The sequence below is a fragment of the Centroberyx gerrardi genome, chromosome 17, assembly GCF_048128805.1.
Source record: "Centroberyx gerrardi isolate f3 chromosome 17, fCenGer3.hap1.cur.20231027, whole genome shotgun sequence".
Taxonomy (NCBI): domain Eukaryota; kingdom Metazoa; phylum Chordata; class Actinopteri; order Beryciformes; family Berycidae; genus Centroberyx; species Centroberyx gerrardi.
The window spans coordinates 21,148,361-21,169,998 of NC_136013.1; the positions used below are offsets into that span (position 1 = coordinate 21,148,361).

Here is a 21,638-nt window from a genome sequence, read left to right on the forward strand (position 1 = left end):
AGGAGAGGAGGGGAGAAGAAAAGAAAAGAAAGAAAAGCACAGAGAAGAGTAGAAGAGTAGAAAAGAGAAGAGAAGAAAAGAGAATAGGGGCAGAGAAAAAAAGAACAGAAAAGAAAAACAGAAAAGAGTGGCAAAGAGAAAAGAGCAGAAAAGAAAAATGGAAAAGAGAAGAACGGAAGAGAGACAAAGAGAAAAGAAAAAAGAACAAAGAAGAACAAAGAGGAGAAGAGAAGAGTGGCAAAGAAAAGAGAAGAAAAGAAAAAAAAAAAAAGAAGAGATGAAGAGAGGGAAGGGGAGAGGAGAGGAGAGCATGGTGTATCAGGGTGCTCCAGTCATTAGGCTAGTCAATGTGTCCTGGTGGACCACGACAGGGAGCAATACACACTCTCACACGGATACACACACACACACACACACACACACACCCCAAACTTCTCTTTACATTCAGTAATGGGCTGCATTTTGCTGGATGGCTCTGAGTTCCAGATTTTTTTTTGTGTGTGTGTGTGTGTGTATTCTCCACCTACATGATCTACTTTGGACTGTTTTTCACTGCTATTATGATACATATTTATGCACATATGTTACTTCCATATGTGAATATGATGATGTGAATAGCTACAGTGCATATTAACATGTTTGGACTCATTTCTGTGTATTTGTTCTCCCATAATGTGAATAACGAGCGATGCACACTTGCACATCCACTTGAACTTGTAAATCTGTCAATGAAGGCAGTGGAACTTTATTAATTTGCTGGATCATTTTCAATATGGTTGATTGGTGTCATTACTTAACACTGAACTGACCAGGCTGTGAATAGAGTGGACTTCACACACTCAATGACTTAATGATTCTTTCATTACACTTGATGACAGTTGGATTTAGGGAACATACACTTGAAGACCAGTTGGATTTAGGGAACACACTACCCAAGTTCTAATGCCACGCAACACTGTTATTTGGTGAAAACACAAACTCTTGCACTGCTGCAACACCCAAACAAAACAAACATGGAGGTGGAGCACTTTTATTTCCACACTTCTTGTATCTTTTTTCCCTCTCTGGAGCTCAACTCTCATTGGCTATCACTGATTTGTCCAGACTGGAGTCGTAAAAATCAAACATATTTCGAATAATCGTGATGGTCCCGACCGGAACAGGAGGCAAGAAATTTAAGCCCTGAACTCTTACACACTACAAAATCTTCTGTACGATCACCACTAACTAAAAAATCGGTCATGATGCCAAATCGTGGCTGCAATCGGCATAAAAGTCGTGGAGTGTGTCCCCGGCCTGAGGCAGCGTACCTTCAGTGACGGGCTGTAGTTTGCTGGAGCGTTCCGAGTCGGGGCTGTGCAGCGGCTCCGGTTCTCTGAGGTTCTCCAGGGGCAGGAACGGGTCGTAGTCCGAGCTCAGCAGGTCCGACAGCTGCAGGGGGAAATACTTGGGGCTGCTGAAGGAATGGGCTCCGTACACGCAGCCGTGCAAAACCTAGACGCAGAGGCGGAGAGAGGGAGGCCGGTGAGAGAGAAAACGGAGCCAACACAAAGAGACGGAAGCTATGTTTCGATCCAGCTGTTAAGTGAATTTTAAGCAAACTGGTGAAATGTTGCATGAAATTACACGTGTTTACTGGCAACTCTTTCATTATGTGCTTTGAGAATCTTCTTTCTTTCGAATTTCTTTATCGGACAAAACACTTTCTGCTTGTAGCTACATTTTCAGTTTCCATTAAGCTTTTCAATGTATCATAATTCACATAAAAATATGGAAACTTAGCTATGGAAAATGAGGTAAGTTGTGAGAGAGGAAAATACCTGTGACACTGGAAAGTACCTGAGAGCTCATTCATGCCTCATGCTCAGCTTTGCTGCACTAAAACTGTTCTTGTGAGGATATTTCAGTCTGATAAAATCACTCATTCTCAACATCAGTCATTGGATTTTTGGGGGAATATAGGCCTTTAGCTGTGGTGGCAGTGTGGTGACCTGCCACTGCTGAATGAATATAAAGTGGGAGGGGTTAGGGGGCATGAACACACACACACACACACACACACACACACACAGAGAGCGTTATCCATACCTTATATATGCAGCTGAGCAGGGTTTTGGTGGGCTGGTCTCTGTCTGGAGGGCTGCGTGTATTAACAGGCTGAAGGAGAGTCTTAGGAGGCAGAGCCATCACCCAGTCCAATAGACACAACAGAAGGGACACTACCAGCTACAACACACACACAAGCACGCAACACACACATGTACACACACAAGAGAGACAAATACACACATACACAGAGACATAAGATTACCTTTCGAGGCAAAACAGGTAATGTAGTGAATGAATGAGTGTGAAAGAGAGAGAGAGATGAAGTGTGTGTGTGTGTGTTACCCTCTTATCCAGTTCATGAGGAGAGGACTCAGTAGAAGGCAGCAGGTACGTGATGGTGGCAATCAAAATCTGAGAGACAAAATCAGGAAAGATTGTCTGCTAAAGAAATATTAAAACATTAAAAACACCCCAAAAAACAATAGGGGAAAAAAACAAACAACAAAACAAAAAAACCTAAAAAATACTACCTACGTTTTTACCAATTTTACAGCTGAAGTAAACATGAAAACTATAAAAAACTATAGACAACTATAGAATATAAACTATAGATGGACACTTAAAAACAGCATTTCTAAAGCCACATTTAACTGTATTCAAGACATTTTAAGGCCTTGACTTTAGAACATACAATTTAAGCCACATTACAAATTGTTCCAGGACCTGCAGACACCTTGATGCTGACCTGACAAATAAGGCCAGTGTTTAAAATAATAATAATCCTTTGATTGTAGAGAAGTGCCCGGTAATTTGTGCCTCACCTCTACGATCTTCTTGGGAGTGTCGGGGGGGAATTTCTGCAGATGGTCCACGTAACTGATCAGAAGGTGGAGGATGTCCGACGCCACCAACGCTACACTCTTATTGGGGTACTGGACAAACAAGCACACACTTAGGTATTCATGTAAATTCCCAGTATGATAGCCATCATATATTATATTATATATATTCAGGGGCCACATCAAGGGAAATCGTCCCGTTTTTTCACTTATACTCCTGTGAACAACTCATGTGAACAGCTTGCAATGAACATTTACATGCCTGCAAACAGTTCTGGACACATTTTCTTCCATCTGTATTTCTGATCATGTGAATATCTAACGATTCACTCTTGCACATTCGCTTCTAACCTGTAAAGAAGCTATATCCTTATTTATTTATCTGTTGTAGTATTCTCAATATGTTCTCTTGTAATTGTTGTATTATCTTCAATACTCTACTTATGTTTTGTTTGTATCTATATCCTTCTCTCTGCTGTGATGATGACCAACTTTCCCAACAAGGAGCTTTAATTTATATTTTGTGCTGAACAGCATCAGGATCACTGCAGTAGCCGTGATCACAGTTCAAAAAAATGCTTGTGGGGGGAAGAAAGGAGGGATTGCTGGAGGAGGAGGGAAGGGGAGGACAAGAGGAAGAGGCGGCTCTGTATAGAAATATTACAATCCCTTGAGCTTTGTGTTTGTGTGTGTGTGTCACAGAGCCCATGGCTGAGGTTACTGGCTGCTGGTATGAAGGCAAGAGATTCCAAAGTGGACAAGATGTGTGTGTGTGTATGTGATAGTGTGCGTGTGTGTGTGTGAATGACAGACAGCTTGCAGCATTCCCTGCTGGATTAGTCTCCTATCTGAAGGAGGACCAAACATATTGACAGTCCAGGGTTTGCTCCCAGGAGTAAGTGAATGCAAGTGTGTGTGTAGCTGTAGTGTCTTAGCAGGCCATTGGCTGCCGATACACAAGCTAGGGATTCCAAGGTGGACAAGGAGCGTGTGTGTGTGTGTGTGTGTGTGTGTGTGTGTGTCCAGAGCCACTTGGCTATAGATGAGACAGTACATCTTGGACTGTATTATTGTGATCCACAGACCTCCCATTCTAGTGGCCTGAAACACAAACAACTCTGCAGCAATACAGACCGGGGCAATTCCACCAACACCAACAATCGTTCCCAACAGTATTTTTCTATCACACTTTGGCTCCTTACAGCCCAAATCCTTAGCCAAATCCAACCTCCATACACAACCAACCACTATACAATTATTATCTATTCTAAAAACATTTGCCGACAGACATTTGCTGCTAAAATCAAATTTAGGTGGGTGAAAATCCCCATTCCTGTTAAGGCAGTACTGCTCATCTCCAATTAGAGATGCACCAATCAGGTTTGCTGAGGCTGATTCCAACTGCTGATTTTTTAACAGTGTGATCAGCCGATTACTGATCCCATTGAATGAAATGATGCATTTTACCCAGACTTTCTACTATCAACCTTTGATTAGTGCACCTCTATCTCTGATGCCATAGTGTTTCTTTTAAATGCCGCCCGTGATCTTAATTGTGAATGCACACTATCAGACTTTCCTTAAAGTTTCAACTAAAATAAGGCTGATTAACCATCCAGGCAGCGGAGAAAAAGAAGTTTAGATTGTGTAGAGCAGAGTAACAGGCAGCCAATCAGGAGCCATTGTTTTGCTTTGATTGGCTCACGGTCAGAGAGAGTGTACGGCGGCCAGCAGGGACAATCTTTGAGAAAGACCAAAGTCTGTGTATAACTAACACATTCAAATGTTACCATCTCAAAAAACTACCAGCCAGTGTGGTGGTTGACCCTTATTGATATTTTACTGGTATTTGGTGCTGGGCTGGTGTTAATTTCAGACCCTGGGTAGAACATAATAAGTAACGCTAAACGACTGTTAACAGTACAGAGGTGTGACTGACCTTCAGAGTGACACAGATGACGTTGAGAGCGTCTTTAATCTGCGGGTGCTGAGTCCCATGAACCAGCTCCTCACACAGCCAGATACCCAGACTGCACAGAGCCACACACCTATACACAGAGAGAGAGAGAGCGAGAGAGAGAGAGAGAGAGGGAGAGGGAGGGTGAGAGACAGTCACTCAGACACACACACGTGCTGTTACACACACACACACACACACACACAGAAATATAGATATACACACAAACACCTACACAAATATGTTCAGAATCAGTGAACATAAAAGCACACACGTTGGTTTGTCTCTCTCACTCTCTCTCTCTCACACACAGAGTTAGCAAACAGTGAAGATAAGCACACACACACACATACATGAAATTAGAAACACACAGGAACGTTAGCAAGCAGTAAACACTTGCAGCGTTTTGAAAAAGTATTCAGCCCCCATCCCTTTTTTCATACTTTCAATCTCACAGCCTGGAAAGTTTTTTTTAGAACAGGAATTTTTGGGAGTCACACATTCACCTTCACAGAGTCCACCTTAAAAAAGAAATGATGCCCAGAAAGTTTGAGGTCTTGCCACAGATTTTCGATGTGATTAAGGTTAGGACTCCGACTGAGCCACTCAAGGACATCTATTTTCTTCATTTTAAGCCCCTCCGCTGTTGCTCTTGCAACAGCTCTGATCTTTGGATCATTGTCCTGTTGCAAGGTAAACCTCCTCCCCAGTTTGAGCTTCTTGGCGCAGGGTAGAAAGATTTTTGTCCGGGCTTTGTCTGTAATGTGCACCATTCAACTTCCCATTGATCTGGACAAGATTGCCTGGTCCCTGCTGTTGAAAAGCTTTCCCACAACATGATGCTACCACCGCTTCACACTGTGGGAAGGGCATTACCTGGTTGGTGTGCAGCGTTTGATTTGTGCCATACATACCGCTTAGCATGCAGGCCAAAAAGTTCCACTTTGGTCTTGTCAGACCACAAGACTTTCTGTCATATCCATGCCACATCTTCTGGATGCCGTTTCGTAAACTCTTGGGTAAGGATATGTTTTTTTTCAGCCAGGTCTTCTTCCTTGCAACCCTCCCATTAAAGGTCCCATATTCTCCACTTCCCATTTTCTGTCTTGAGGTCCATTCAAAGCTGTGTGTGTGGTGTCATGTACCAAAAACACTCTCAATCCATTTTTACACGTTCATTTTCCAGCATCTCTCTGAGCCTTACCAAGAACAGGCTGTTTCTGTCGCTGTGTCTTTAAGGCTCATTAATATTAACGACCCTCTGTTCTGATTGGCTAACCGTTTCAAGAGTGAAACGTGAGACACCGCGGCCCGGCAGCTACAGGTAGGGAAAACTCTCCGGTAATAAACAATGACAACCGCTCAACCGCTTTGAAAAAAACACTTTGTTAGTCTATTATTTCTTACAGAAATGATAATGAGCGAACCTTTGTGACGCCACAAAGTGACGGAAGTCCAAACGGCTCGTTTAGAGGCTCGCTTTTCTAATATGGATTGTGTGGATTTAGTTGGCGACCGTGCGTTTTGATACTTTCACCATGTTTAGATAGACCATCCAACTCCTTTATAATCACAGAGGCAAGGGGAATCCCGTTTTACATTTCTGTACAATGGTCTGCACTGGGCTCCAAGGGATGTTCAATGCCTTGGCAATGCTCTTGTACTCTTTCCGAGGTTTGTCTCTCTCTATAATCATATCTCTGACCTGTTGGGAATGCTCTTTCGTCTTCATTTTGAGTCATTTTTTCTGAGGACCTCCCAAAGAGAGGGATATTAATGTTTACAAAACAATTGACAACAGGTGATGCAATTACCTAATTTCTTACACAGGTGGAGTCAATCAACAAATTGTGTGACAGTTGAGGCAACGAACTGCAGCTGTGAAAATTTGAGCTTGCAATTACAAGAGGTATGAATAGTTTTTTTAATTCAATAATTTCTGGTTTTCTTTTTTAGTAAATTGTGGGAAGGTTTTGGAACATTTGTTTTGTTTTATATTTGTTATTTCATTTTGAAAAAATGTGTTGGGGGCTAAATACTTTTTCAAGGCAGTGGAATCACATACATGTTGGTTATGACACACACATAAAAAATACACACAAACAACTTAGCAAGCAGTGAACATATGCAAGCACCCACATGTTGGTCTTAGATTAGATTAGATGAAACTTTAATGAACCCTGTGGGAAATTGGGCTGATACACACACACACACATATATAAATGTAAACCACACACACACACACACACACACACACACGCACACACACACACACACACGCACACACACACACACACAGCACCTACCTAGCAGGAGCGGAGGGTTCGTCTCTGGCAGAGTTCAGGATGTGTTTGATAATGTGCTCCTGAAATACAAAGCGTACAAAAAAACAAAGTTAATGTGCATAACACAACGCCAACCACTAAGCATATTTGTTCCCAATCATTTTCGGTGCATAATTTCTCCTCTGGGTCCCAGACAAAAAAAAAAACAACCTTCCTCCAGGTATGTATAATGGATCGGTTTACCGAATGCTCAAAAACTCTAATTGTTTATCAGATGATGAAAAAACTACCCAAATCACACATCGTTACATTATGAGGTGTAAAACACACACAGACAGCACTTGGTATGCGCACTTACACACACACACACTCACACTCGCCCGTCTAGTCCCTGCCGTCACGGTTAATGGCCGCTTAGCGATTCAAAACAAGATTTTGTCTTGTACGAAAGCACCGAGCTGGGCTGAGACGCCGCCACGCATGGCATTAACTGTTTACACATCAACAACAACAATAACAACGTTGCTCTGGACTGTTAGCAGAATGACTGATGAGACATTAACCTGTTAGCTCGCCTCCTACAAGGGCGTAGGTTTACTTTGGAAAGTGGTAGGGACAAATCAGTAGGGTGTCTGAAGGCTGTCCCTCAAAAATGTTATTACTCTTTGAACACATTTACTGCAATTCTGCACAACTTTCCATGCCTATTTAGTACTCTTGAACACAATAAAAGTTGGATAATTACCAGTCCAAATACATATACACATTTGAATAATTTATTTCAATTAAGCAGTCCTCCAATCACTACAACACTATACAAGCCCTCAATCACTAACACTGTCACCAACACCAAATACATGTCTGCACCTGTCACTGACAGACACAAACCTACATGGCCCTGAGATCCAGTTTGTCCACCTTGTCCTGATGGACATGTTCATGTTTCCCCTCTCTCTTTCCCCTCTCCCCTCTCAAAAGTTTGAATCAAGTTTGAATGTTTGACCTTAAATTATAGCACCCTCATTAAGCCAATCAGTATAATTTGTAAGGACAGGTGAATTTGTGTCTCAACGTTCGTATCAATCAGACTTGTGGTATAGGAGCTAGGGCCTTTCAAAGTTTGAAACTGACTTTTACTTATGTGCCAAAATGTGTTATCCCCCCAAGTTTTGTCAAAATTACACCAATGGTGTAGCAGTTGTGGAATTTTAAATATGAAATTTTGACCTTTAATTATAGTGCCCCCATCTGGCCAATCAGTGTAATGTTTTTAAACGTCACAACAGTGTCAACATGCATCATCCCTCCAAGTTTCATCAAAATCAGATCACGTAGGCTACGTCCCCCGACCCCCCATCCAAACTATTTCTTCCGCTTACCTTGACGTCGGTGAACTTGTTGAGGACCACTTCAGCTGTGGTGGGGTGGAGGGCCGGCAGCTCCTCATACAAGTTGGGAAAACACACCAGAGATCCCAGTAGGATCTGGGCCTCCACTCTGGGAGCCTGGAGGGACGGAAGAGGGGGAGCAGAGGAAAGGAGAAGTGGAGGGAAGGGTAGAGGGGAGGGAGATGAAAGTAATACAGGACATTTCGCATCTTTGAAATCTAAAGTCTCTCTAAAGTTTTGTGGATATGTGTCATGCTGTGTCTCCATTGAATTACTGTATACTATACTGTGTGCGCGAGCGTCTGTGTGTGTGTGTATTACATTAAGTGATGAGCAGTCGGTGACTCTAGCGGCAGCAATGATGAAATCCAGGATCAACATCGTGGCTCCAGGCAGACCGATACTGAAGAATCTGGGACTGCAGTGCTTGATGATGGTGTTCACTATGTCCTGTAAAAACACACATGTACACACACATTAAGAATCACGCAATTATACTGTGGCCTAAGTATTTTGGTAAAATGTCTGTTACAACGTCCCTGGTGCAGTTCCCACTCATTACAGTTTAAAAGAATATGGTTATATATATTATTTGATCATGAGTAGCCTCTGTTAATAATGTAACAGCATAGTCATATACATGTTAACTTGCTTGTCTCTGCACACACACACACACACACACACACACACACACACACACACACACAGACACAGAATGACGCAGTCTACCTGGTCTTGGTGCAGCAGGCCTTGGTGCATGATGTTATAGAAGTGTGTGAGGAAGTCTGTGTTCGGGGAAACATCTTGGCGTCTCTTCATGATTCTGCAGATCAGCTTGTAGGCGTGGAGCTTCCCCTGCTTGTAACGTTCCGTCAGCATGGTGGCCTGGAGGAAAACACACACACACACAAGTTACGCATTGACATAGCCTACATATGCATGCAAGCACACACACAGACAGAAAAAAAAGCACCCACAAACAAGCCATTTAACAAATGCAATGTGGGTTTTTTTGCTAGAAGTTTCAATTGCCTAAGTGTATTTAGTGTTATTTCCAAGTCAGGTACACACAAACAAATCCACATGAGGCAGGGGAACTCCTCCCATTTTATGAGATTTAGTGGTTTGTAGATTTTGAAGTTGTTCTTTGGTTTCAGCTGATGTTGGCCACATGCTGTCTGAAGAAAAAAAAAAAGAAATGCACATGGCGATATTCTAATGTATCAGCTGATGGTCATATAACTATAAAGGAACCTTATACATGGGAGAGACAACTGGATGTCGTGGTGGACAGATATTACAACAATTCAATAAGCCTATGTTATTTATTCAACGAATGCATTTCCATTGCTATTCATCACAGAATTTATCTACAAAAAACTTTCCACCTCAAACAAGAGAAAAAACTCCATTCAGCTTTTATAACTTTAGAACTCCATCATAATTCCCATAAAAACACTATGATGGAAACCCAGCTTCTGGTCCAACTTCTAGTACATGAAATAATAAAAGTCCCAACTGCACAGTGAGGACCACCGATCTATGCAACGTTCATCCACATGGTAATGGTTTAGCCCCGCCTACCTTGAAGAGCCAGGGGGTGAGGATTCTCAGGGGCGGGATCAGAACAGGGGGCGGAGGAGATGATTGGTTGTCCAGAGAAATGCCCAAATTATCCCTGATCTGTTGAGATAAGTATCATTTTACCAATATGATCTATAAAGAAAAGTGTGTGTTTTCTCATTCCTACATGAAACAGTGTGAAGCGTGTGTGTGTGTGTATACCTTAGCCAGGTTTTGCCACAGTTCACACAGGTAGTCAAACACCTGAGCGTGGATCTCTGGGTCTTTGATGCTGTTGACGTCTCCTAGGATTCCCAGCATCCTCCGCCACATTACCGTGGCAACATCGGCATGCCATCCAGTCAGAGAGCCGCCTGCCATCACGCTACAGTCTTCACTGGGGAACTCACTGGTTTCTAGAATCAATCAGTGAATCAATCAGTCAGTAACCCTTATGGGAAAGCTCTCATCCACAGGTGAGCCCCGAGTAAAAACACAAACTGAAAAGTCTCTACTTTCAAAAACAAAGACAGTCAAACAGTAACAGTGTTAACACAATAACAGAAATAGGAACTGAAGCTTATTGTTGTAGTCATTGTAAGGTTTTTAAATGTAAATTCTTACTTCTATGAAATCAAAAATTTCATTCAAAATAAACCTAAAGATAGATAGATAGATAGATAGATAGATAGATAGATAGATTTTATTAATGTGTCGTGCACCACATGGTGCCCAGCCCGTATGGGCTTACAAGACACAGAGACGTTGAGTTCTGTCAAACAAACAAGAACCATATACAAATAATAATCAAATCACACAAATCAAAGTCATAGATTCAAATAAACAGCTTCTCCATTCTCAGTTTCCATGCTTTCCCAATAAAACTACAATATCACTCCTGCTATTGGAAACGAGGAATTCTACTTTGGGAACCACTGGTATAAGACTGCCTTTGTGCAGTCTTACACCAGTATATGTATGTATGTGTGTGTGTGTGTGTGTGTGTGTTACCCAGGTCGTCGGGCGTCTGCAGTACAGAGTGGTGTAGCTTCTGGTCCAGCTGGAGGTGTGTGTGGGAGTGGGAGTGGGAGTGTTCGGTGTGCTCGGCCGTCAGCGTGGCGGGGGAGGGCGTCTGGGAGCGAGAGCCCCCCAGGGAGTGCATGGGAGACGCACTCTCTGAACCTAGACACACACACACACACAAGGAGAAAAGAATTGATACTACTGAACATGTATGTCTAATTAACAAGTCTAGAGACGGCCATACAGTAAGTGTGGCGAAATGTGTCTAGGTGTAGAGGTATCTGTGTAAAAAGCTGTTAACCTCATCAAATATATCCCCTTTACAGATAACAAATACATAAAATGTGTAGATATGCATATGTGCATTACTAGCTGTTCACTGTATATAAACTCCAGATGGAGGTACAACACATACAGAAAAAGTGACAATGTGCAAGTGTGTATGAGCGTCTAAGTGGTATAAATATACAATATTTAACAGTGTGAATAAAGCTGCTGGTCTGTCTATGGAGACATATAACCCTATTTAGATACAGATAGCTAGAGAGACATGCATGTTATGTACATACCAGTAACAGTAACAGTGTGGCTGAGGCTGCTGGTCTCTGAGTCTATGTGGAGCGTTGTCAGACTGGCTACTTCCTGTTCATCACAGGCCACGCCTCCTCCCAGGCTGTCCTGGTCCAGCGAGCTGCCTCGCCCTCCTCCTCCTGATCCAGCTCCTCCCCCACATGCCTCGGTACTGAAAGTAAAATCTACAACAAAAACAACAGGATCTTTACATTACATTTTAAGCATTTATCTGATGCTCTCATCTAGAGCGACATACAGTGAGAAAAGCATTTTTCCTTGAGTTAATTCCTATAGCAGGGTCACGCATTAGGATTAAACAATCAGTCCTTAGTTCCTTACTGTCAAACTTGCAGCTGGAGTACTGAAAGGCATTAAAGGAGTCTGATTGGCTGTCGGAGCTGATGACATCAGAACCACTGGCACTGGCGGGGGACGTCCACTCAGAGGGCACCCCGGGGTCGTCTATAGGCCGGTGGTCATCTGAGGGGCGCGACCCCTGACTCTGACCCCCCTCCAGGAGCTCCGGCAGGTCCCGGGGAACCTCCAGGCTGCCCGGGCTGCTGCCGCGGCGGCCCTGTTTGTGTCAAGAGGAAAGCAGTGTGTAAATGTGTGTTTTTGGTGGGGGTGGGGCTAGGTATTGGGGGGTGTTTGGGGAGGGGTGTTTCTTCTGTACTACTTTGTGTGTGTGTGTGTGTGTGTGTGTGTGTGTGTGTGTGTGCACTGACCGCTGTCCCCCTGGCCCTCAGTCTCTCCTGGATGAACTCATCCATGAGGTCTGAGAAGTTGGGGTTGGTGCTTCCCACGTCGCTGGAGACTGGACGGGCCTTCTGGACAACCTCCTCTTTGTTGGCTACAGACACACACACACACACACACACACACACACACACATACATTAAGACATACAGAGGCAGAGGAATTATGGTCACACATACACACAGACATACACACAAACAGACGAATGGATGGATGGAAAGTCAGAGAGACACATCCACAGATGGAAAGGCAAGATGTCAGATGTATAAACAAAGATAAATGCACAAACATACTAGCACAGAGAGACAGACAGGTGACAGATCCATCCAGACATCCACACACAGCTCCAGATTATAGACAGAAACTATCAGCAATAACTCATAGATGTATAACCATGTAATCAAGTTGCTGACTTGCTGACAAAGTCCATTGAAGTATATATAGTTTCTAGTCTGTAAAATCACCTGAACTCTTATTTTGGAGTGATGTTTATACTCTCTGTCTTTCTCACTAAACTCACCGGTATAAATGAAAGGGATACAGTGACATTTTGTTTCTGTTTTGATCGGTTTCACTTTGCAACACACTTCTTTAGTCACAAGTTTAGACTGATACAGACCCAAACATAAGCTTGGTGGCATCAGGAAGAATTTAAATTCCCGGAGCTGGTGGTAAGCAACCAGTTATTGCATTAAAATGTCACAACATCCCCATTATATACCAAACTAACTGAATTGTCTGTACGGTTACAGAAACGCCATCATGTGAAGACTGTTTTAGGGTGGAATTTCCCTGTACAGATGATAAGAGCAGTCCTGGTGTGTATGTAGGCCCTGGGAAGTTACCATAAGACTAATGTTAAAGAGAAGCCACGACACGACAGACACATCAAAACCAACCAGGGAAGCAATGCGGGAGTTAACTCACACCATGCACAGAGAGAGAGAGAGAGAGAGAGAGAGAGAGAGAGAGAGAGAGAGAGAGAGAGAGAGAGAGAGAGAGAGAGAGAGAGAGAGAGAAAAAGAGAGAGAGAGAGACAGAGAGAGAGAGAGAGAGAGAGAGAGACAGAGAGAGACAGAGAGAGCGCACCTTGTTATATCCAGGCAGCATATCAGAGGCCTACATTAGTCCAGTTATGTTACTGTGGGTTATGTTACTGTTAGATTGGTAGCAATGCCAGCAGTCAGTAGTCAGTCAGTGAGTTGGTTAACTTTGACAGCAGACAGCGTCCATCAACCCCAAGCCAGATGGGAGTAAATCGACCACCTACAGTATCAACCAACTAACCTTCAGTTCCTGAACCTGTGGCTTACAGCCATAGATTGAAAGAGTTTGGTCTTTCCAGTTTTCAGGAGCGGCCATGTTGGTTCCACAACCCAATTCCAAGACTGTTTGATCCTACACCAGCTGGTTATTGGTTGGTTTTTGGTTATGGTAAGAGTCAGCATCTCACCTTGGTGATCATATGGGAAGAACTGTTAAGTTTTTGAAGTCAAAACTTCTAATTCTATTGACAAGGGGCTGGCAACATGGCACAGATAGTATGACATGGCCAAACTCTCTCTAGTACTCTGCTGCGGTTACATTCCTGTCACCAATAGAGGGCATGCAGGTAATGTAAAGCAGCCTCTGGCGGTCATATTGGAGGTCTTGGGCAACGTCTGAAAATGCTGATTGTATTCCAAAACTTACAAATGTGTCAACGGTATGGGACAGACATATTTAATTTCTGTGCTGTCTGTTTTTGGCTGGAAAATTATTGTTTCATCACTGATGCATTTGAATGATTTTAGGTTTAGTTCATGCCAGCTTGCTAGCTAGCTAACTAACCATAGCATGTGATCAGCTTACCATCACTTGTTGCTAACACATTTGATTTACATACTACCTAATGTTACATGGATTGTAGCCTAGTAATGGCTAATAGTTGTTGCTAGTAGATTTGTTTCTTTGCAAAGTTAGCTTGCTGGCTACTTAGCAAGCTAACAAAGCCAAAAACCAACTGAATTTTGTTCAGGTTAACTGAGCTGACACTCAGGAGTGTTTTGGAGTAGATGCTAGGGCTAAAGACAAGACAGTCAAATCTCCCTCATCACTTTTAGCTACAAGGTTACTGCATGGATCCACACCTACAACTTGTATCTACCTCTGTCTTCAAGCCTGGATGTTATATAGTTTTCCAATGGACCTCCATGATGGTGCCAGCTGTGTTTGCTTGGAGATTAGGCAACTGCAGTGGTTATTTGCCATGTCATCACCAACAGAACCAGATATCAGATCGATTTACCATATCATATGATGGCTTGAGTGTCAAACACTTATACAGGCTTGGTGAGATCTGGCAACTTTGGCCTCAAATTCAACTGACCTTAAAATCTCATTGAAGGTAAAAGATGCATCTAGTCTCTGTCAGGATAAGGCAATAAGCCATATCTAATCACATCTAATCAATGAAACTAGGATTGTGAAGCAACTATCCATACTGGTACAGTACATTTCACATCGGAACTACAACATAAAAGGGTTGATGTTGTGATACAAGTACAAAGACAGCTGTAGCATTATAGACATGCTAAACTGTTATATTAGCTAACACTGAAGCTAGTCACACAGCTTAACTAGCTCAACATACAGCCAGACAGACCCTACACAGACAGACAGACAACCAGACATGGGTCAAACAATAGCTGCAAATAATTACTGGTGTGTGTTTTACCCTGCAGGGAGAACCAGGTGAGTGGAGTTTACCACATCATTGTTTAATTCTGGGATTCATTGTATTATCCTATGTGGTAAATCCCACCCATCTGGCACCAAAGTAGACAAACCAAACAAACATAAAAAAAGTATTGGCAACTACTGTTCGGCCCACGTCGGCAGACAACACACTGGAAAGAAGAATGTGGAAGGGGAACAGCGTCTCCACAGCCAGACAGAATCAGACGGTATGAATCACAGCGCTAGTGTCCGGCATCTCGCCTCCCAAGACTGTGAAATCCCCCCCCAATTCTGTTTGGCTGTTTGAGTATTGTCCCCCTGCCTATTCTCCCTCCGAAACAGCAGTCTTTGCCCACAGAATTAGAATGAACAGAAAAAGGGCATTTCTACCATTGATGCAAATGTGAACAGTGCACAAGACTCAGAATGTTAGAATGTGACGTCAAACAAAGAGTCTCATGCATTTCACCGATCATCATATCTTTGAAATTATTACATCCTACGGCAGTGTGGCAATCAATTATCCCACATTGTTGATTTGAATGCGGACGCTTTCTCTATCCATTCAAATTCTATGTTTATGTCATTATGAAGGTGGCCACTCTGACATTAGGGCTGATGCTGCATTCTGGTGGTCTAGGGACGAACTACAGCAATATGTTCACACTATGAAGTGACCTACTAGTGCTCTCTCTTCTAATAGACTTCCCATCACTGCTTTCCTTTCTAAACTGGATTTCATACCTACACATTTAAATCTAAATATAACACATATAAAGCTGTGAAAGGGCAAAAAGGCACCAAACAGTTGGGAATGTTTAGGTGAATGTTATAGGTTCTCTACAAAGCTTTTGGGACTTGGGTGTTTTTGTATAGCCGTGTCGCTTCTCTTTTATCTGTGCTTTTCTTTTTTTTCTACAGGTGGCTGTGTTTTTCTGTGGCCTGTCGTTTTCTTCTGTGCGGCTGAGAAGGGCCGAAGTCCGGGGAGGAGGCGAAGGAGGCGCGAGGAGGCCGCATGCAACATCCAGGAGGAGAGGGAGGAGGAGGTGGAGAAGAGGGAAAGGAGGAGGAGCAGAGGTTAAAGTCCCAAAGCCCTTAGGAGGAGGAGGAGGAGAAGAGGAGGAGGAGGAGAGGAAGGGTCTCCTGAGGCAGAGGAGCAGGTGGGAAGGTGTGGGGAGGAGGGGCCTTGACAGGAGGCGGGCTGGAGGAGGGGCTACGTTCAAGAGGAAACACAAAAACAGGGAGTTTGAGTTTCAATCCAGCAGCAAGATGATGAGTTTCAGCCAAAAAAAATATCATTCATCATAACAAACCGGTTAAAAACAGCAAAAAAGGAAAAGAGAGTTGTTGGTGTTTGTGTTTTTCTAAGTATTTGTCTTTTCCAGTTTGTTGATGTTTTATCTGTTGTAGTTTACTGGTGTTGTGTCCGCTGTGAGCGCTTCGTTCATTCGTTGCGATCCTCACCTGGCGAAGTCGTCTTTCGTCCAAAGTAGCCCAGGACGTGGGAGTAGAGATCTCTTAGTGACGCGTCGCCCATGGCGGCCCGGCCCTGCCGCTGCGGCGACGAGCCTTGGGACGACCCCTGACCTCGGGGCCGGGGCTTGGAGGAGAGGGCGTGAACCACAGTCTTATAGACACCGCCCAGCAGAGCCACCTGGTGGTGCCGCGAGGCGGTGCTGCCCGGCTCCTGGGAGCGGGAACGCGAGGCTCGGGGTCGCAGGCCGGAACGCCCCAAACGGCCGCGCACCCCCGCTGACATGCCGGATGCACCTGAACCGCTTGATAACACCTCAGAGTGAAGCTCGGGACCCAGGCCGGATCCCGCACTGGATCCGGGATGCTGCTCCTTGTCCTTGTCACCTGCTCCGGTCCCAGCCCTGTTTTCCAGACCTCCAGCGCCTGCACCAGCATTATCCCCAGATACCATAAGGTCCCCAGACCCCGATCTCTCATATGCCCCTACTTTATGGCTAACCCCGGCCACAGAGCCAAACTTACCTGCACTCCCTGCCCCTAGCTTCCCCCCCGCCCCAGTTCCAGCCCCGGGCCTCTCCCCGGCTGAGTGACTGTGTGTGTGGAAGTGGCTGAGGCGGCGCAGCCTGGCTTTCCAGTGGGCCTCTTTGCTCTCCAGGGGGTTGTGGAACTGGACCGACTCGGTCGAGGGCCGGAAACTGACATGGACCCCGCCGACGTGGCGCTTCTTGGGGCGACCACGGGCCACCTTGGCCCTGGTTGAGTCCAGGCCCTGGGTCTGGGAGGGTTGGCTTTGTTCAGTGCTAGATTCTATCTCAGTAGTGTCCTGTCTGATAAAGTGGGACTGCTCATCTGCTGCTGCTTCTTTATCCTCCTTTCTCCATTCTCCTCTCCTCTCTTCTCCTATTTCCCCAAATCTTTCGCCTTTTCCTCCCCATCCTGCTCCTTTTCCTGTATTTCCTCCTCCTCCTCCTATTCTTTTCTCCTTCTCCCCAGTCTGTCTTTCTAAGCTAGAGGCCTTTGTGCTGGGAGGTTGCCACTGACACTGCAGCTCCAGGCACTCGTAGATGCTGCGCTGCTCTGCCTCACTCTCCTCTGTCGAATCCACACTGCTGTGTCTCACTGCTTTACTTACCTGTCTGTCATCTTTACCGGTCTGTCTGTCCTCTCTCACCACCTGTCTCGCCTCTCCTAGCTGTCCTGTGTGTCCTATCTGTGTTCTAGCTACCCCTGTTTGCACAGAGACAGGTGAAGGTACAGAACTGGTTTCTAATGCATGACCAAGACTGTCCTTCTCTCCCGTCTCCTCCCTTTTCTCACTTCCTCTGTGGGTGAGGTACTCCCTAATAGACGAGAACAAATCGTCCTCCTCTATCCCGCCCCCCACGTCGCCCTCCTCCGCATCCGTTTCCTTCTCAGAGAAAAAGGTGAAGGGGGAATCTGAACCGCTCACCCAATCGGAGCTAGAGCCTCGGCTTCGAGAGCCAATCTCGCGCCAGAGCTGGTCGTACAAGCTGCCATCGTCCCGCCCCTCCGAGGAGGACGAAACGACGCCGTTGGAGGAGGCGAAGGGGGCAGAGGAGGAGGGGGAGTGGAGGGGGTGTGGGGGTGGCGGAGCGGCGAGGCTATTGGCTGCGAGTGAGGAAGTAGCGGTAGAGTGGCGGTGGGGGGGGTCGGGGGTCGAACGGGGGTCTCTTTGGGACTCGTCACCTTTGACCCTCTCGGCGATGAAAGGCTCCATGATGTCGGAGGCGCTGCTGCTCCGCGCGAGGGAGGAAGGGGCCGGGGGGTCCAGGTCGCAAGCCACGCCCTGGAACACCTCAGAGCAGGAGGTGGGAGGGGCTTCCTCGCTCTGGGAGGAATGGCGCATCCGGGAGGGGCGGGGTGTCAGGGTGATTGGTGGGTCCTCAAGGTCTGGTAATTGGGGTGGGGGGGGTGGAAAAACAGGAGTGAGGTTAGTAGGGGTGTGATTGGGAATGCACACACATGTAGAAATGCACATATACAAACACACACTCAAACACAAATATGAAAAACACAAAAAGAAACACACACACATACATATACTCAAAGTTGATCATTATACCATTACAATGACTATTAAGGGTCCAGCGACACATTTCTGAAGAGGTTAGACAAGATCACAAGATGATTTAGAAAGGAGATTTGATTTCATTTACATATGAAGAAAATATTTAATTGATGCATATGAGATTTTACAAATTTCATTTAAAACAAATAAGACATCTCTATCAAAGTTTTTTGAAATGGAGTATACAAGCAATGATCATTTCTGAGAAAAAAATGCCACTCACACTGACACCGTCTATTTCATTGTTGAAAGGCTGTGTTCTGAATGCAGAAGCTATCTAATCTACAGTCACTCATCAGGTCACAGTATCATGATAATTAGTTGGGTTAACTTAGTGAGACAAAATGCAAACAGGTCAGCAGTCCCAAGGTTATTTATCAAGCTGGGATCTGGATAGTGGAATTGAATTTGTTGTTAGGCCACCCTTAGCATCAAAATTGATTTCCTGTGAGTAGAAACTGAATCAATCCTGAACTGTATGACCTAGATCTATGACTACTTTTTTTTGTTTTAACTTGACATCTCAACAGCCTTCTATGTCCATTTTGTGGCACCATTTTGAATCCCTCCTGAAAGGCATTTGATTTATTTCCAAGACACAAAATGGCTCTAAGATTCAGATGATTCATTCATTGGTGCTCCACCAGGTTCATACCGTATCGCTGGACCCCACATACCGCACAGGCGTGCGCGCAAGGCCATCGGCACACTTAAACTAACACAGAAAACAACGGTGTAGTAAAAACAACAAAAGAAAATAAACACTAGTAAACAACATGAAAAAACAGCCAAGCAGAACAGCATTCATGGTGGTAGTTGACTGTTTACTGATCAACAGCATCAAACTCAGCCAGAGAAAAACCTCTACCACCAAACAGAAAAATAATGACTCTTCCTCTTTGAATTACTGGTTTGACAATATTCACAACTTGAGATTATACAGAAGCAACAGCAACTAACTTATACTTACCTAATAAAAATAATAACAGCAATCTTTCTCAACCGTAATCACATATTTTTAGATCATTAGTAAATCTAATCTACTGTTTGTATTTTCCTTGGCCTGTCATGATGCTTGCCATGTCTACTTAGCTATTTCCACTGTCATCAGAACGAAAAATGATTAAAAAAAAAAAGAGAACTTAATAATGCTAACAGACATAACAGAAGAGGATGGCATGTTTACATCTATAGCGTATAATTCATAGCTTAAACAAGCTATAGTTGAAGGAATGTCACACAGCACACACACAAAAATAACAAGACAAACAAAACAAAATAAACACAATAACTAAGTAAAATCATTCCAGTTGAGAAGCAAGGTAAAATCATCACTGTAACCTATTGAACGAGATGGGTGGAGTCAAATTAAATACTACACCAAGACATTGGTGGTAAGGAGGAACAACAAGTAGGCGGCAGAAACAGAGGGGAAAGAAAGGTGTGAGTGCAGGCAGGCAGACAGAGAGACAAGTGTGCAGGCAGACAGAGGGAAAGTCAATGGACTAACAGGCAGGCAGGCATGTAGGCAGATAGGTAAAAGTTGCAGGAAAACAGGCAGAAGAAGAAGCAGGCAGGAAAACAGGGAGGTAAAGTTTCAGGCAGACAGACAGGTAAACAGACAGACACATAAGCTAGGTTTCCAAATATTCCAAATTCACAAAAATAAAATGCAAATGAGGTGTGTTTGATGTTTGTATTCAACTTTTCCAATCCGATGCATCAGAGTTCACATAAAGATACTTGGATGGAAACCCAACTTCCGTCAGACAGTCAAACAAGTGCATCTGTCAGCTGAATGGCTAAAAGCCAGACACAGACAAACAGATAAACAGCTAAAGGCAAACAGGTGGCGTAAATCAACAGGCAGACAGACAGGTTAAGTGTCAAGTTTCAGAACAACAGGCAGGCAGGCAGACACACTAGGCATTTCTGCCAGCTAATGCTTGTTCTGTACATATGTTATCTACATCTTTAAATTGAATATATTTCATCTAAATTAAATATATCTGATACAGAAGGCCGTGCATATTTACTTTCTGTACTGTTCCTTTGAATGCGATGCACATTTTGTATATCCTGTGCATATGCTGTAAATTCACTTTTTTCTTTCATATTCTCATATTTTCTCAAAAGTTGTGTCCATCTCGCTCTGTTCGCCGCCTTCCATTAACTCTAGGTTTTTTTCATGTTCGGTCAGAACGTAGGGTAAGACACCACTGATCGGATTTTAACATAACTTGGAAAAATGATGCGTCTCGTCGCTGTGCTACAGCATTTTCAAAATTACAATAATTATCCAAAAGCGGGCACTACAATGTTCATGCGTTCATGCATGTGTCACATGCGATATCACAGACACTGCTAATCAGACTTTGACAGAATTTGAGAGAATGATGCATCTCACCGCTATATTCTGGTGTTTTTAAAAATTACACTGATTAGCCCAATGGTGGTGCTACAGCCACAGGTCAAAACAAACTGACGCATTTGTTACTGATTGGCCAAGAGGGATGGGGCTGCATCATTCCTGGGAACAAAATGCTTATTGTTGACTTGTTAATGACTGACAGATAGGCAGGCAGAAAAGCAGGCAGACACATCAACAGACAACCAGGAAAAAAGTTTAAGTTTTAGACAGACGTGCAGACAGGCAGGCGGGCAGACAGGTAGTGCAGACAGTGTGTACCTGCCAGCTGGTCAGCTAGGGGGGGAAGTAAGGGGTGGTGGTGGTGGAGGAGGACAGGAATAGGCGGAGCCAGAGCAGGAGCACTCTTAGCACTGCGGATAAAGGCTGAGGACAGCAGAGAGTCCCCCGTAGAACAGCTACGCAGGGCTGGGGAGGGGGGAAGACAGAGATAGAAAGAAGAGGGAGAGAAACGGAAGAAGAGGGGGCGAGAGTGCGAGGGAGGAGGAGGAGGA

The 21,638-nt window shown here is 44.3% G+C and overlaps 1 protein-coding gene across 1 annotated transcript in view; it reads right to left on the reverse strand.

Moving 5' to 3' along the window:
* The window catches only part of ralgapa1 (Ral GTPase activating protein catalytic subunit alpha 1), a 76,392-nt gene that overhangs the window by 40,225 nt on the left and 14,529 nt on the right, over positions 1 to 21,638 (reverse strand). Inside the window, exons 18-33 of the mRNA XM_078289359.1 lie at positions 16,616 to 18,538; positions 12,403 to 12,527; positions 12,017 to 12,251; positions 11,674 to 11,859; positions 11,093 to 11,263; positions 10,304 to 10,497; positions 10,103 to 10,201; positions 9,248 to 9,403; positions 8,840 to 8,968; positions 8,510 to 8,635; positions 7,152 to 7,210; positions 4,828 to 4,936; positions 2,871 to 2,981; positions 2,392 to 2,460; positions 2,089 to 2,226; positions 1,311 to 1,494 (exon numbers count right to left, since the gene is read on the reverse strand). Coding sequence (XP_078145485.1) covers positions 1,311 to 1,494; positions 2,089 to 2,226; positions 2,392 to 2,460; positions 2,871 to 2,981; positions 4,828 to 4,936; positions 7,152 to 7,210; positions 8,510 to 8,635; positions 8,840 to 8,968; positions 9,248 to 9,403; positions 10,103 to 10,201; positions 10,304 to 10,497; positions 11,093 to 11,263; positions 11,674 to 11,859; positions 12,017 to 12,251; positions 12,403 to 12,527; positions 16,616 to 18,538 — 4,014 coding nt within the window. The remainder of the gene's footprint in view (positions 1 to 1,310; positions 1,495 to 2,088; positions 2,227 to 2,391; positions 2,461 to 2,870; positions 2,982 to 4,827; positions 4,937 to 7,151; positions 7,211 to 8,509; positions 8,636 to 8,839; positions 8,969 to 9,247; positions 9,404 to 10,102; positions 10,202 to 10,303; positions 10,498 to 11,092; positions 11,264 to 11,673; positions 11,860 to 12,016; positions 12,252 to 12,402; positions 12,528 to 16,615; positions 18,539 to 21,638) is intronic.